A 16,504-nucleotide genomic window follows, 5' to 3' on the forward strand; every position below is an offset into this window, starting at 1 on the left:
TTTAAGCCCAAACTTCTCACTCTCTTCTTGTACGCGCATCAGAAGTCTCTTGAGTTCCACTTCACTTTCTGCCATTAAAGTGGTATCATCCGCATATCTAAGGTTGTTGATACGTTTTCCAGCAATCTTCACTCCAGCTGAAGACTCGTCCAGACCGGCCTTCCTCATGATGCACTCTGCATATAGGTTAAATAGGCAGGGCGATAGTATGCAGCCTTGCCTCACCCCTTTCTCAATCGGAAACCAATCAGTAAGACCATGCCCAGTTCTGACTGTGGCCTCTTGCCCTTCATACAGGTTCCTGAGGAGACAGATGAGGTGAATTGGAACTCCCATCTCTCGGAGAGCTTGCCACAATCTGCTGTGATCTACGCAGTCGAACGCTTTCGCATAATCAATAAAGCAGAAGTAAATGGGTTTCTGGAACTCTCTTGCTTTTTCCATGATCCAGCGAAGGTTGGCAATTTGGTCTCTAGTTCCTCTGCCCTTGCGAAACCCAGCTTGCACGTCCGGAAGCTCCCGATCCACATACTGCTGCAGCCTACCTTGCAGGATTTTTAACATCACCTTGCTAGCATGCGAAATAAGCGCGATCGTGCGGTAGTTGGAACAATCTTTGGCACTGCCTTTCTTTGGAATGGGGATGTAAACTGACCTCCTCCAATCCTGTGGCCACTGCAGGGTTGTCCAAATCTTTTGACATAATGTATGCAGTGTGTTAACAGCGTCGTGGTTGAGGTTTTGAAGCAACTCAGCTGGAATACCATCAATTCCGCTTGCTTTGTTCTTAGCAAGGCTGGCTAAGGCCCATTCAACTTCACTCTTCAGGATGCCCGGCTCGAGATCAGTAATCACAACCGTCCTATGTTGGGATTGCACATCCGGGTCCTTCTTGTACAGTTCTTCTGTGTATTCCTGCCACCTCTTCTTTATCTCTGAGGCTTCAGTGAGGTCCTTGCCTCGTTTGTCCTTTATCACGCCCAGCTTAGCACAGAAGCTTCCTTTGATATCTTTGATTGTCTTATACAGAGCTCTTGTGTTTCTTAATTGGCTGTTGTCCTCAACTGCTTGACACTGTATGTTCAGGAAGGCATTCTTATCTCTCCTTGCTATTTTCTGAAAATCCGCATTGAGAACCTTGTATCTTTCTCTTTCCCCCATACCTTTTGCCATCCTCCTTTCCTCAGCTATTTGCAAAGCCTCTTCAGATAACCAGTTTGCTTTTTTGCATTTCTTTTGCTTTGGAACTACCTTAGTAGCAACTTCTTGTATTATATCACGAACATCAGTCCACATCTCTTCGGGCTCTTTGTCTTCTAGATCTAATTCTTGAAATCGATTCCTCACTTCCACAGCATATTCTAATGGAATCTGATCCAGATCATACCTGAAAGGCCTTCTAGTTTTCTGCGTTTTCCTCAATCGAAGCTTAATTTTGGCAACAAGAAGCTGATGATCGGTGCCACAATCGGCCCCAGGCCTTGTTTTTACTGCTTGTATAGCGCTTCTCCATCTCTGCCGGCAAATAATATAATCGATCTGATTCCTGTACAGACCGTCCGGTGAAATCCATGTGTACAGGCGCCTCTTGTGCTGTTGAAAATGAGTATTCGCTATGGTCAGGTTGTTTTCTTGACAGAACTCTACTAGCCTCTGCCCAGCTTCATTTGGCTCACCAACACCGAACTTGCCTGTAATTCCGGATATTTCTTCACTCCCGACCTTAGCATTCCAGTCTCCTATGAGAAAAACGACGTCTGATGATGGGGCGCGGTCTAAAAGGCATTGTAGGTCCGCATAAAATCTCTCAACGTCAGCTTCTTCAGCAGCAGTGGTCGGTGCATAGACTTGGATAACTGTTATGTTGAAAGGGTGACCTTGGATCCGAAGTGAAATCATTCGGTCGTTTTTGGGGTTGTACCCTAGCACTGCTTTGCCCATTCTTCTGTTTACTATGAGAGCGACCCCATTCCTTCTCTTGGATTCGTGCCCACAATAAAAGACATAATGGTCGCCGGAGTTAAATTCTCCCATTCCGGTCCACTTGAGCTCGCTGATACCCAAGATATCAATGTTCAATCTGTCCATTTCTCGCTTGACGATATCCAGTTTACCTTGCGTCATAGATCTTACATTCCATGTTGCTATGTGACATATCTCCTTGCAACATCGGACTTTCCGGTCGCTTCCCGACACATCCACAACTGAGCGTCCTTTTGGCTTTAGCCCAGCCGCTTCATTCGTCCTGGAGCTACTAGGAATCGCCCTTTGTTCATCCCCAGTAACATGTGGGACGCCTTCCAACCTGGGGGGCTCATCTTCCGGCGCCATATCGATAATGGTATTGTGACTGGCCATAGGGTTTTCTTGGCAGGAAATACTGGAGTGGGTTGCCATTACCTTCTCCAGTGAATCACATTTTGTCAGAACTCTCTGCCGTGACCTGTCTATCTTGGGTGGCCCTACACAGCAGAGCTCACGACTTCATCGAGTTTCGCAAGCCCCTCCGCCACGACAAGGCAGTGATCATATATATATATATATATATATATATATATATATGTGTGTGTGTGTGTGTATATATAATCAGCCGGCAGATTGACATGTTTGAGGATTATCCTACCATACCGAGCCACGTAGTTGCACTATTAAACCCGATCCGCCCTTTATTTTTTATTTAATATATGGCGCCCTCTGAGGAATGGCTAAAATTTGTCTTCTACTGGTTGAATGCACCTGCGGAGTAGCAGTTATGCGCTGGACAGCTACCGTCATCTCTAGCATGCGCCTGTCGCTAAAGTGAACAGCGCATGCACAGTTCGGGCCGACTGTTCGTCTTCAATCAATGGAGCTGGAGGAGAAGCACGCAGAGCCATTAACACGCAGAAAATGGGTGCGTAAGATCGATGTCACAGTTTTGGTCCCGAAATTTGTAAATAAGGTGTGCGTATTAAAACTGGGGTTTCCATAGAATTCCGTTCATTCTTCAATGTTCTCTTTTCAGTGTAGTACTTGTTCATCCTCTCTCATGTTCCAGGATCCCATGCATGAACAACCTAATTTTCAATCAACATTTTTCAGGCGTCACCTGTATATCATAGTAATTGTCTGTAGAGACTATACTAGACGTCACAAAATTAAACGACGGGCGCTGTAAATTTTGATGCATATAAGAATATACAACATGAAGGCGGTAATGAGGTTGATCATGATAGTACGTTTCAGGCGAAACTATATCCCACTCCATCTGGTGTTGTAGTGCCTCACAATTTCTCACATTTCACTGAAACGCTTGGATTGCGGTTTATGGCACATCTTTAGGCGATGGGGTCGTATAGCGGTGGCAGCGACCGCGCCGTTGATGGCTGCCTTTCGTCACCACCCACAAGCACCTTGACACGGATTGCTTTTTCAACGCTGCTTGCCTAATCACCTCTCTACCCGCGTGCAGCCACAAAGACCAGACAGAAGCAAGAATCTACATTTGAGGCAGGTTTCCTCGCCCATCGTCATAGGGTTGTGATGGAACGCGCCCGTGGCGTGTTGACATGACCTCAATGATTTTGAGTTAATGGCTCTTGCACAACCTCACTGGGACGACTGATGGCGCGTCCGAAAAACAGCACTTGGACCACTCGATTACTGTCTGCATTGTGCGAAGTGTAGGCCAAATTTCTACTATACGAAGTCTCTTGGACGATGGATCAGGCTTTCCGGTAGGGGAAGGGGGCTTTCCGCACCGACTGTCACGCTATGTGACCAGGCCGTGCAAATAGTCGTTCCTTTGCTGGTCGCGGTAGCTCTCCTAATACAAACAAAGCGAATGTTCCCGGGAAAAGATGTTTGCGTACGGAGCCATTTCTTGTCCGCACAACCGGCCCCACATGGGCTGCATCTTTCTGTGTGTAATCATTATGCCATGTAAGGAAACGTTCACTATCTGCATTAGTAGTGTAACCGCAACTAAATTTTTGCCTTTCAATTTTTTTTTACGCCGTTAAGAAGTTTGCACCGCTTTAAAACAAAAGTATGCAATAGTTACATCATCGGAGTAACTGCGCCGTCTCTGTCGCTAAAGAAAAGACGTGAATCCAAGTGGGTAAAGGCGCGATTCCATAAACAGAGGTCTTTCCGCAGTGTACATTCCAGCGAAGTTCCTCCTCTCAAAGTATATACCGCGCTAAGAGTCCTCTTTTTCGAAAACGGAACCAGGTGACCGGAAATGGCACACGCTCGCAGTGGCCTTCCCGCGCTCTCTGCGCAGCTCGTGGGCGGTAGAGCGAGAAGACGATGACAGCATCCCGTGGCGTAACCCGGGCGCACCGCCGAGCGTACGGCATAGTGAAAGTGGTATTCCGCTGTGGCTCGAGTTCTTGTCTCTCGAGCGGACTGAAATCGCGAAGCGCGCTGCTCACACATCGAAGCAGCAGGGACACTCACGCCTCCATGCGAACTAGTTGGCTCGGTTGTTCAACTTCCTCCCAGATATGCGCCGACGGAAACAAATCTGGAGAGGGAATTCGCGAGGCGGTGTTTTGGCAGTCCTGCTTCTATATTTCGTTCCCTCGCGCACCGACCGCGAGTTGCCGGACGGCGAGGCAGGCTAAGCGAAAGGTGGCGGAAAGGGTGAGAACATTTAAAGCACACAAACGATTCTTCGCTCTCCCCTTGTGCCGTCACGTTCACTGTTGCGTCTGCTTTTGGCAACGGGGAAGGTAGGAGAGGGCGAAATGAATCAGGCACAAGGTTTCCGTGTCACGGCTGCGTGTCACTTTCCGGCTGCGTCTGCCGTTTCTGGCAGGGTCTGGTTTTCACGGGTAATCTGATAGATGAGACTCGTTTGGTGAGATGAGACGCGTAGCAGCACATTTCATACGTTCACTGTACAATGTTTTGGTTAGGTGTATTGGGTTTAACATTCCAAAGCAACCCAGGCTATGTGAGACGCCGTAGAGGAGGGCTCCGGAAACTTCCGAGTAACTGGGGTTGTGTAACGGGCACAATAAATCGACTGCATCAGAGTTCTAAAACGGAAAATAACTGTCTTGGAAAGTGTGAATATAATTTTCTTCTTTTGCGATAACCAATATAAACATGTGTGCAAGTTCAACAGCCTCACAGTGGTCGTCTTTGCAAAGCGAGGTAAATGTTCCTGCTTTCTGGTGCTGTATGTTATTTTCGGAACTGCTTACAGTACTAGTTGGTTCTTGGCTACTACCGGCAACAAGCTGCTGGAACATGAAATATGCACACAGGAGGCGAGCTTGACGGAACTAACGCAAGTTCGCTACATCGCTTTTTTGTAGTCCTTGCACCAGTGCTGTATGTGATAGTCATTTACCGAGTCAAGTAGGGGGGGGGGGGGGGGGGGGCGGTCAGTTAAAGCATTTAGATTTATTTGTAAGGTCGCTACAGTAAAAATAACTGCAATAAAAGCCGACCCAGTCGAGCGAAAGGATTTTTTTTCTTAGGTTTTTCTGATCCTTTTACTTTTTCAAATGCCAAGCACCAAGATGTAATCTAAGCAAGTCGGCGATGGTTTTTTAAAGAGCTCTGACTTCACGACATTGCCGACGCTCAGTGATGGTGCTCTTCGTCTCCTGTCTCCAAAAACGCAAAAGCACAAGAAAGAAAGAGATAAAGAAGTACCAAAAAAACCATTGCCGACAGCGCGAGCTACCAGATCAACCATAAACGCCATAGAGCGATCCCGATGAAATGTATACGGCATCTCCCGCTCTACGGGCGTGTTCGTGTATATATATATACGGGCACGCATATAACACGACCGAAGTCACGTTTCGTAACCTCCCTGCTGGTGCTTGCAAACCTGTCTTGGTCCAACTTACAGGCTCTATAAGCAATGTGGAGAGGGACACCGCATTCGGAAACACTGCTGAGAGAGGTGCTCATTGTAATAGGGCAGCGTTTGTTTCCGAGGAGGAAGGAAGGGAGGAAGGAAGTAAGTAGTGACGACAACGGCGGGGCCGTAAGCAATCCTCTTTCCTCGTCATGGGCACTTCCTTCCTTCCTGGACGCCAGACGGAAACGGCGCGAAGCTTGCAGCGGCGGTCCAGTGCGTGGGGACGAGAGAGGATAAGGCGGGAACGAAACACGTGCTAGCGCGCGGGCGCCCGCTGAGTACAATTCAGTTCGAAGGGCCGAAAACAAGCAGCGAGGCTGCTTAGGTTCGCATCCGCACGGGCAGCAGGATCGAGGAGGAGGGCGCACCCTGGCAGCATTTGTAGAAACTGACCCTTAGGCGTCGTAAAAATAAGTTGCATGCGAATAACAGACCTTATCTTTTATCCTCCTGACTGAGAGCGGCTAGGTGCAGCGTCAGAAAAGAATTCGAAGCGTTGCCGCATACACTAGTGTCTGAATGATGATCTCGTCTTTCCTTTTGCTAGAATCGGCGCGAGACGAGGATGCGATGGACTAAAGGCCCGGCGGCCAAAATTCGAAACATTATTTGCCAGTTACTTGACGTTGAGTACACATGATGACGTGATGAATGATATTCTGCACTAGGAAAACGTTCATGTAACATCCTCCTCGGAGCTTCGTTGGGACTCGGCTGACTACCAGTTTTGCCCGGTTCGAAAGCGTGTCAACATCAAGAGAATGGGCGCATCCTCAATTTAGCCGCAATGACCCCCCCCACCCCCCCCCCCCCCCCATTTTGAAAATAATCACGCTGAGTCAGCACGCACCACTACCAATCAGGTCTGTTCAACATCCAGGTCGTCCTCGCTAATTAACATTGTGAAAATTTTGGCTAATGGGCAGTCATTGTTAACGGCCATCCACAAAGAAATGTTTCGCTTCGTAAAATATGTGTTTTCTATCGGTATGTGAACAGAGAGCGCTGAAAACAGAGTATGGCACTGGTGGCTGCAGCGAAATCACTCGCAAAAAACGCCGTGTTTTAAAGCGAAACTGGAAAAATAGCGGCCATTAGTAAAAGCCGGAAATGACGTAGAAAGAGGCACAATCGGATTCTCGGCACAGAGCCAGGTACACGCGTCATCTTTTAAACTGCTTTCAAAACGCTTGTAACTACAGAACTACTCTTCTTAGAAATATAAAATCTCGTTACGATTAATTTTGGGACTCACCAACCACACAACCAGGTACTGTAGCCAAACTAAAATTTCTTTGCAATTAGCCTTTAAGAGTCATAGTGCAACAAATATACAGGTACACATGAGAGAAGGCGACAGTACAGTAGCGTTTAACTAAGAATGTGGACAAATTGTACTCGGCATTGTGTTCTGCTGTACCATTAGAGTAAGGAGAAATTTTGTTTTAACTTACACTGCGCAAGAATCTAGCTCGGAAAAGACAGAATTTTACAGTAATGCTTCGGCGAGAGTAACTTTCCCGGTCTTAGAGGCCTTCCTCGGCCTTGCACATAGCGGTTAGATGCATATCCAATAGAAGGCGTCTCGTTTGCCGTTCTCTGTCACGTTCGAAGTCTGTTCTTCCTAGAACATCCGAGGCGGCTTATATTTATACGTAGGGAGAGAGGAATCGTATCTTTCGCAGCCAGCCTGTTGCGATCATAGCTGTTGCGTAGTTGGGTTGGACATTTGGAGCTATAGCTGTACTCCTTCAGGTACAAACCAGGAGACCACCTCGATGTCTCCGGATGACCTTTAAGCTCGGCCAAGGCCAGCGGGCTCGGCTAGGAATCGAAGGGATGGTGGTTCGAGCGGTGACACGACATCTTTCCCTAATGCGAAGGACGTTTTCCGGTCACAGTTTCTGGCCACACGAAGCATGATGGCGTCACCTGGTGATAATGTTGCGAGGGGACCAACTTCCGCCGCCACATTTTGCAGACACTTCCGCCGCCAACATAAGCTAGTGAGGCTTTCGCCTTATTGACGGAGTCATTCCTACTTATCATCCATCCCAGCACACCCACAGAAAACTTACTAGTTGAAAAAATATTTTTTTTTTTTTTTTGGTGGTAAGAGGACTAGATGCTTAGCTGAATGAATGGAGGAAAACTAGCGATGCACACTCGTGAGTCCGCGCATTGTGCGGAAACCCATCCACCGCGGGTTATGGTCCCTCTTGCCGCTGATTGTGGAAAAGGCAGGGGTGAAAGAGGAAGTAACGCAGTAGGCTGTCAGTGTGTATACTATCGCCTGCCGTCACATTACTTCAGTCATTGGCAGTACGAGCCCACATACTTCCAAGTAGCAAATGAGTGACCACAGCTGGTGACAGATCCGAGAATCGGCGGTAGCATTGTGATGTCGGTAGGCATATCTAGCGATGGAATGCGTATAGGTAGAGGACTATTGAAACGATAGACATTTCCACGTCTCGAACATCGTTCACCTCAATCTAACAGCTATGAATAACGCCACCTTTAAAGAAATAATGTACGAGCTGTGAGTGAAAGAAAAAACAATGGATGCTTGCTGAGTGCAAGGCATGCTTTCTTGGCCTCACCTGGATGTGGTTTGCATGCATTGCACAAATACAGAAAAATGAAGTAATCTAACACTGCAGATCCTTCCTTAAAGCTCAGTAACATTGCTGCCTCACCGCGGAGTTTTAAAAGGACGATAGGCGCCGTCATGTGGAAATGATTCCCAGAGGCTCTCAGCATCTTTCCACGGGCGTCTCAAGCACAAGGTATGTGGACAAGTATTCGCGGTAGAGCGCCATGATCCCATCTCGTCACTTACTCCCTAGACAGCGAATAACAGTGATTATGCGTTGATGTACCCGTCCTTCCAACCTGTGCTCCTGTGAGCTGCGAAAGGGGTGGCAGGGAAAGTGGCGGACTGGTTGGGTAAATCCACACCAAGGAGGGGAGCGGCACGTACAGACCCACACAAAATCATGTGGACACGGAGGGGCAAAATAATCACTACAACGGCGCTCTTGGTGTTTGGACCACTTGAGGAAATCTGTAGGTCAGCTTCTCCGCGAGGCTTGTTTTTCAATCTAAAGGTCCCGTTCCCCAGACGACATTCTCATTTGAAGAAACGAACAGAGGCAAGCTCCCTCTTAAAAATAGCAGTATGTGGTTATTTATTATTATATATCAAAAAGGAAAGATAATATTTTGGTCCCCGCCGAGGTGGCGCAGTGGTTACGGCGCTCGACTAGTGTTTCCAAGGATGCGGGATCGAATCCCCGCCTTGGCGGCCGGTTTTCGATGTAGGCGAGAAGCCAGGCGCCTGTGTGCTGTGCGATGTCAGTGCACGTTAAAGAACCCCAGGTGGTCGAAATTACCGGAGTCCTCCCCCACGGCGTCTCTCATAGCCTGAGTTGCTTTGGGACGTTAAAACCCACAAACCAAACCTAACGAAACCAACCAGAAAAGATGTTACCGGTCCCGGTATCGGCTATCTGAAGCGCCTGAGCTGGGGCAGAGGAAATCTTCAAGTCAGCTTCTATGCAAGGCTTATTTTCCAACCAAGAAGTGTCTTCTACAGGCGACACTCTCGTAGTATTTCTTGAAACGAAAAGAGACAGCTACCTCCTTACTGCGCATTCACACTTGCGAGTCGCGAATGTGCCACAGGGAGGAAGCGTGACGAGTTAACTGAAACCAGTCATGCTCGAGGAGCGTGGTGCTGAACAATCACTTCACCCTGTTGCTTACTTAAAAAGGAGTGGTTTTCAGCCACTGTATCCTTTCGACACCTCTCTCTGGTCAAAGTCAAACTGGAGACACTCCTCAATTTACTTAAAAGGTGGGCGTTGCCTTTGTTGTTTTCTTCAAATAAGGCACTATTGTCATGGAAACCTGTAGAACAGTTAATTGTTACCAGGCAGGCTATCAAGCTGACACATAGCTTCTGTCTTTCTGAAACGAATTAAACTTCTTATCTCTCTAAACTTAAATTTTAACACTAAGGTCCACCAAACGAAAATTAGCACACAAGGACTGCGCGTAAGATAGCCCGATAAAAGACAATTCGAAAGTCGTTCTTTCTCACTCATTCATGTTCAAGATAAGACAAGCAGTGTTAATGAATATTCTTTCTTTTAACTCACAGGTGATTGCGTTGAGTGAGGTAGCTCAGGCCAACTGAAATCTCTTTTTAACCAGTGGGGCTGCCGTAAGCGATAAAAAGGCTGTCACCAACTTTGTGACGATTTGATAGCGTACTTATTTGTAAAACACTCCGTATTCACTTTCTTGTATGTATGAAAAAATAAACTTGACGCGTGAAACTTGATGAGGCGGCAAGGAACGGCAGTGTCTCGTGTGTCTATTCCCTTTCATATATGCGCTTTCTCTCAAAATTTGCCAATAATAACCGTTCGTTCATTACACGGTCTAGCCTGCTTTCGCTTTAAAATAAGTTGGCCACTTTCATGACAGAACAACGCTTGCTGGGTACTATTTAACATTTAATTTTTTCTCGTCCCTCACCCTATCATCGTATTTCACTCCCCTCTTTAACGACCGCGCATTTCATCTTTCCTTCGATGTTCGCACTCTGGTTTCTGTTAAAAAAAGTATAGACACCAAATTTTAGTTGCACGTTTTCTTCTTGTTAACGATGATCGCCATCGCGGCTCTATCCAGCCGCGGTCTAGCTGTGACCTCTGCGATCAGCAACGGTTAGGCGCGGGCCCGCAGGACAGCAGAAGTAATCAGTGTCCTGAACTTCCCTGAAGCAAAAACTGGTGCTCCAGTGAGTGCTCTAGTCTAGTCGTAAGACGAGCAAGAGGAGGCGTCCAGCAGGGACAACGCGAAATGTGACAAGGGTTATCAACGCCTCTTCTATACTTACGAGGGGCCAATTTTTTGTCCCCCCCCCCCCCCCCCCCTTTTTTTTTTAACAGCTCAAAGACGTGCAGAAGCCGAGGTGTGTACTGCGTATTACGCTGTACAGTACACGTGCTAGTGAAAACAGGACAGAACAGGGAAGCACCGAGAGCTGCTGCCCTGAAACAGAAAGAGTCGAACCGCTGCGTGGTTACCACCATTTCTTATAAAAAAAATAATAAGCTGGTGATCCATGCATTGTCAGATTAGTTTCAAACTTGCGCTCTTAGAGGCAAGCTGAGGCATTACGCAAGACGGTAAAACCTTGAATTTCGTACACGCGGAAGTAAAAAGAAATAAATAAATAAAAAGAGTTGGGGAGAGGCTTCCGTGTCCTAAGACCGGCAGCGGTAGGGATCCTACTCTTGCCTGAGGCATGCCCGTTGACTTCCACTGCTACTTGGCGTTGCGCCTGCATGGCCGCGAATGCAGGTTTCGTTCTTCGCGCTGACCAAGGGACGACACCTTGAGGCACGTGCTCTTGCACTGCGCCCACCCCTCCCCCTAGCACTCCCTCGCCACTTTTCCCCATAGCCTAGTGTCGCCTTGCGACCGGTTTTGGGGCCCAGAGGGTGACCACACTGAGGCCTGTGAAACATTGGGGAACGGAGAAAGATAAAGCTGCTATGTGGAGGCAAGAAAGCCCGAATGATTACTGGGTCCGCCGGAGACCCTTCCTTCTTCGCCCTATTCTTTTGTTGTGCACATGCGTCCACCTCTCGACAGCGAGAAACAAAGTTTTCTTTTCTCGAGATGCTGTCACGATCGGTGCAAGATCGAGCGGACACAATGCATTCAAGCCTCATCGCATTGATCCGTACGTACAAAGCATCAATAGGGAGGAGAGAGAGATGAGGCACAAATATTCTTCGGACTATGCTCCTCGTAAGTTTTATGCGTGAGCGTTTGCGCGCAATTTCATGTCATAATAGTTTTTCTTGCAAAACCTTCGATAGCAATGTTCATTTCAACAAGTAACAAGAACCGCTGAAAGCAAGCATCCAGGTTTGAACAGTAGGCTCGGTCAGTACCTCTGTTCGTGAAATGAAATTCTAATCACAAAAACAAACATGGATGCAGAAAAGGAGGGATAGGACGAAGGCACTTTGTCTCACCCTTTTTAACTGCGTCCCTATCTTCTCGTGTGGTTGAAATATGCATACCATTTTTATCCGCCAGATACAGCTGCTAGTTTATGTTAACTCTTCGTGAGAGCACCAAGCTCGAAAATTTTGTTTTGTGCAAGGGTAACGCAGGTTTTCTGACTAATCTGCATGCAGATATATATATATATATATATATATATATATATATATATATATATATATATATATATATATATATATATATATATATATATATATATATATATATATATATATATATATATATATATATATATATATATATATATATATATATATATATATATATATATATAACACATTATTTTCCGCTTTCTCTGCCATCTAAACGGCCTAGACGCCCAGTCGCCCCTCCTCAAGAGGAGCCCATATGAGCGGTTTATCCTGGTTTGCCCCCACTTCTGCACCGGACGGTCGTATACGGATGTAATACATACTACGGATGCAGTTCACGCTTAGCGTAGCGATGCAGCCTAGGATATAAATACAATGAAGCAAATGGTTTGTCTTGCTTCCTCCAGTACCGAGCCCTTTCCGCTTTATAGCGCGCAACAATCGGCGGTTACCAGTCTCTCCTAGCACTTTACTATTTTCGGTGCCGCGTACCTTCCGCCCTGTTTTTGTTTGTGTCTCTGTTGAAGGCCCATTCTTCTGCCGCCCGCCTAAATAAAGCGTCTGGGTCAAAACCTTTCCAGCTGTTTTCTCCTTCACTTTCCTCTGGCGGAGGTGCGGGCGATGAAAGCCGGACAATGGGTCGGGGTAAAAAAGTACGCCGCTGGCGCTTTGAGTGAGATCACCCAGACCTGAAACTTCGTGCGTGGAAAGGAAGTCAGCTTTATCCCTATACATGATGTCACTGACCGATTTGCGCTCCTTTGAACAATCGCTGATGAAGTAACGGAAAGCTTCTATATAGAAGCACGCAACGTGGAGTAAAGCGTATACTCTTTCGCCTTCCGTGTAACTGCTATCATGCACACTCAAACACCTCTCGGAACCGCCCTGTTTCTTGTTTTTAATCGCGATTCATCTCCCCGCAGAGCAAGCGTGATTCATCGCGTCTGCTTCAGAGTCCCGTGAACATTGTTTCGGTGATGTAACCGCTCATCACCCAGTATACTCTTAGTTCACATAAAATGAGATTAAGATGCCTGCCTCAGTGGTTGCGTTTGTTGTTTAACGAAGCCATTCTGATCCTGCACATAAGAATGAACACACGCAGAGAGAAATAAGTGATGGGTACCGCGATAAACAGCTAAATTTCAGCGCCCAAACATTCCGCGAAATGTCAGATCACCGGCTGCAGAGGCTCAGCTGTTTTGGCTGTTGAGTACAAGGTCGAGGGTTCGATTCGGGCTTCGGCGGCCGTATTTCAATTGAGGCGAAATACAAACACGCCTATATGCTCTGCTATGTCTGCGCTCGTTACAAGAACCTAGGTCGTCGAAATTCATCGAGAACCCTCCAGTTCGGAGCCCGCTTAGAAGGTGTGTTTCTCCGGGATGTCAGCAATATCTAACATCAAATTCATATGGCCGCGTATTCGAAGTATCAGTCACTCTAGGCATCCAGCAAAAGAAAAGCCCGCGTCAGATCGAAAAACATTATTTCGTTTTTTTTTTTTTATTCGCACGGCTTAGACGAAATTTCTCGCCGGAGGATATAGGCACTCTGTAAAATATTGCGCCGCTTTCCCGTTCCGATAGTTTCCGCTCACGCATACAGTACACACCTTGTCTGTACACGTGCTGCCCGTTACGTCCCTTGTCATGCTATGCTATGTCTGGGGACAGTATCAAAGATTTTAAACTTAAAATAACGATGAGCGCACTTGATCTGCGCGAATCTTTATTAATGTGCAAACATAAAGGGTCGACAGAGCTAAAACCGCTTAACGGGTGCTTATAATTTGATCGCCATTATGACGAGTAGGAGCTGTGAATATCTGCCATGTCATTCCAAAGAAAGGCAGTGCCAAAGATTGTTCCAACTACCGCACGATCGCGCTTATTTCGCATGCTAGCAAGGTGATGTTAAAAATCCTGCAAGGTAGGCTGCAGCAGTATGTGGATCGGGAGCTTCCGGACGTGCAAGTTGGGTTTCGCAAGGGCAGAGGAACTAGAGACCAAATTGCCAACCTTCGCTGGATCATGGAAAAAGCAAGAGAGTTCCAGAAACCCATTTACTTCTGCTTTATTGATTATGCGAAAGCGTTTGACTGCGTAGATCACAGCAGATTGTGGCAAGCTCTCCAAGAGATGGGAGTACCAATTCGCCTCATCTGTCTCCTCAGGAACCTTTATGAAGGGCAAGAGGCCACAGTCAGAACTGGGCATGGTCTTACTGATTGGTTTCCGATTGAGAAAGGGGTGAGGCAAGGCTGCATACTGTCGCCCTGCCTATTTAACCTATATGCAGAGTGCATCATGAGGAAGGCCGGTCTGGACGAGTCTTCAGCTGGGGTGAAGATTGCTGGAAAACGTATCAACAACCTTAGATATGCGGATGATACCACTTTAATGGCAGAAAGTGAAGTGGAACTCAAGAGACTTCTGATGCGCGTACAAGAAGAGAGTGAGAAGTTTGGGCTTAAACTGAACATTAAAAAGACGAAGATCATGGCGTCTTGCCCTATCAAGTCCTGGAGCATCAATGGACAAGAAGTGGAAGCTGTGACAGATTTTCTGTTCTTGGGCGCCAAGATTACCTCGGAAGGAGACTGCAGCCATGAAATTAGGAGACGCCTGCTTCTGGGAAAGAGAGCAATGGTTAGCCTTGACCGAGTAGTAAAGAGCAGAGACATTAGTCTGCCAACCAAGATCCGTAAACCCGTGCTATGGTCTTTCCAGTTGTGATGTATGGATGCGAGAGTTGGACTGTGAAAAAGGCTGACCGCCGAAGAATTGACGCGTTTGAATTGTGGTGCTGGCGAAGACTCTTAAGAGTTCCTTGGACTGCCAGAAGATCAAATCAGTCGATATTGTCGACCATAAACCCTGACTGCTCATTGGAGGGTCAAATTCTAAAGTTAAAGCTCAGCTACTTTGGTCATCTGATGAGAAGAGAGGAGTCGCTGGAGAAAGATTTGATGTTGGGAAAGGTTGAGGGTCGCCGGAGAAGGGGTAGGCAGCGAACGCGATGGTTAGATGGCATTCTCGAGGCATTGCAGATGAAGCTATGTGATGTTAAGAAGATAGTGAGAGACCGGAAAGCGTGGCGTGACATGGTCCATAGGGTCACGAAGAGTCGGACACGACTGAACGCCTGAACTGAACTATGTGTGGAAATTTCTACTTTTTGCGTCATTTCTTTCTGTTTTTGCAGCTTTTTAGTGTGGCGAACTAGGTGCTAAAGCTTAGTTTTGGGGAATATTCATCTCTAATGTACATACTATGAAACGCAAAAAAAAAAAAAAAAGTTATATTACGACACAATTCACAGCTCCTGTTGTTGATTTTCAAAGAACACAATCCCAGCTGAAACTGAAAAATGCTCGCTGTGGGTTGACATGGCTGCTTATTGAACATTTTAGTTGGTTCTGGGGGAAAGAAGATATTGAATGCGATTATTTTTTTCCCTGGCTGCAAACAAGTCTCTTAAAAGTTAAAGCGAACGCAAGCTATGCAAGGTTATCAATGCTAGCAAGATAAGTTACGGATATTTTGTCTCGCAGAGTATTAATCCGGTACCAAATAATAGGGCATCTAAAAGTATTGTTCTATTTATGGTGTTTTACGTTGTGACAGTCCGCGAGCTGACAGAACTTGAAACGCCGCCTAGAACGCCCATTTTGGCAGAGCGGGTTTTCGGAAAACAAAATATAACCAAGCGTAAGGAAAACTGTCAGCTGCTAGGGCGTCTCGTCGCAGAACAACGTGTCTCTTCCGAAGATGAAAGATGCCCCGAAAAAAAAAAAAAAAGGAACATGTTCGCGCATAAACTCGCAGTGTACCGCGGACGTCACTCACCTGTGACGTACGTCAGGACCGGCTCGGTTACCTCCTGGCGGTTCTCGATGAGCCTCTCCATGGCAGATTGTGGACCACGACGTCCGACGCTTTCGCCCTGTGCACTTTGCGTTGACCGAGAGCCCGCTCGGCCGGTCACTCGCTGCGCTGCCGCCGCCGGCCGCCTGTGGTCCCCTTGTGCGCGCGCCCGACACGCGCTCCCGCTCTCCACTCGGCGGCTACGTTTCGGTCGCCGCCGCTTGTTTCCAGGAGGGCGCTGCCTGAAAGACGTTCACCACCACGTGGCGCAAAGGCGAAGCGATGCGAACGCTTCCGAGCCGCGTATGGAGGCGTTGCGCACTTTCATTTCCATTACTTACTAAGCATGAAACGAAAAATGGTAGAGGTAACATTAAGAGATAGGAAGCGTGCAGGGTGGGTCAGAGAAATAACTCAAGTTACCGACATTCTAGTGGAAATTAAGAAGAAGAAATGGGCATGGGCAGGACATGTAGTGCGAAGAGAGGATAACCGATGGTCGCTTAGAGTAACAAACTGGATTCCAAGGGAAGGAAAGCGTAGCAGGGTGCGGCAGAAAGTCAGGT

General features: G+C 47.1%; 1 protein-coding gene across 1 annotated transcript in view; it reads right to left on the bottom strand.

The window, feature by feature from the left end:
• LOC146197543 (carotenoid-cleaving dioxygenase, mitochondrial-like) overlaps positions 1 to 16,089 on the bottom strand; it is a 57,980-nt gene extending 41,891 nt beyond the window's left edge. Inside the window, exon 1 of the mRNA XM_084596491.1 lies at positions 15,921 to 16,089. Coding sequence (XP_084452617.1) covers positions 15,921 to 15,981 — 61 coding nt within the window. The 5' untranslated portion in view covers positions 15,982 to 16,089. The remainder of the gene's footprint in view (positions 1 to 15,920) is intronic.
• Positions 16,090 to 16,504: the final 415 nt, after the last annotated feature.

The sequence above is a fragment of the Amblyomma maculatum genome, chromosome 3 (assembly GCF_055883805.1).
Source record: "Amblyomma maculatum isolate TAMU_Amacu chromosome 3, ASM5588380v1, whole genome shotgun sequence".
Classification (NCBI taxonomy): domain Eukaryota; kingdom Metazoa; phylum Arthropoda; class Arachnida; order Ixodida; family Ixodidae; genus Amblyomma; species Amblyomma maculatum.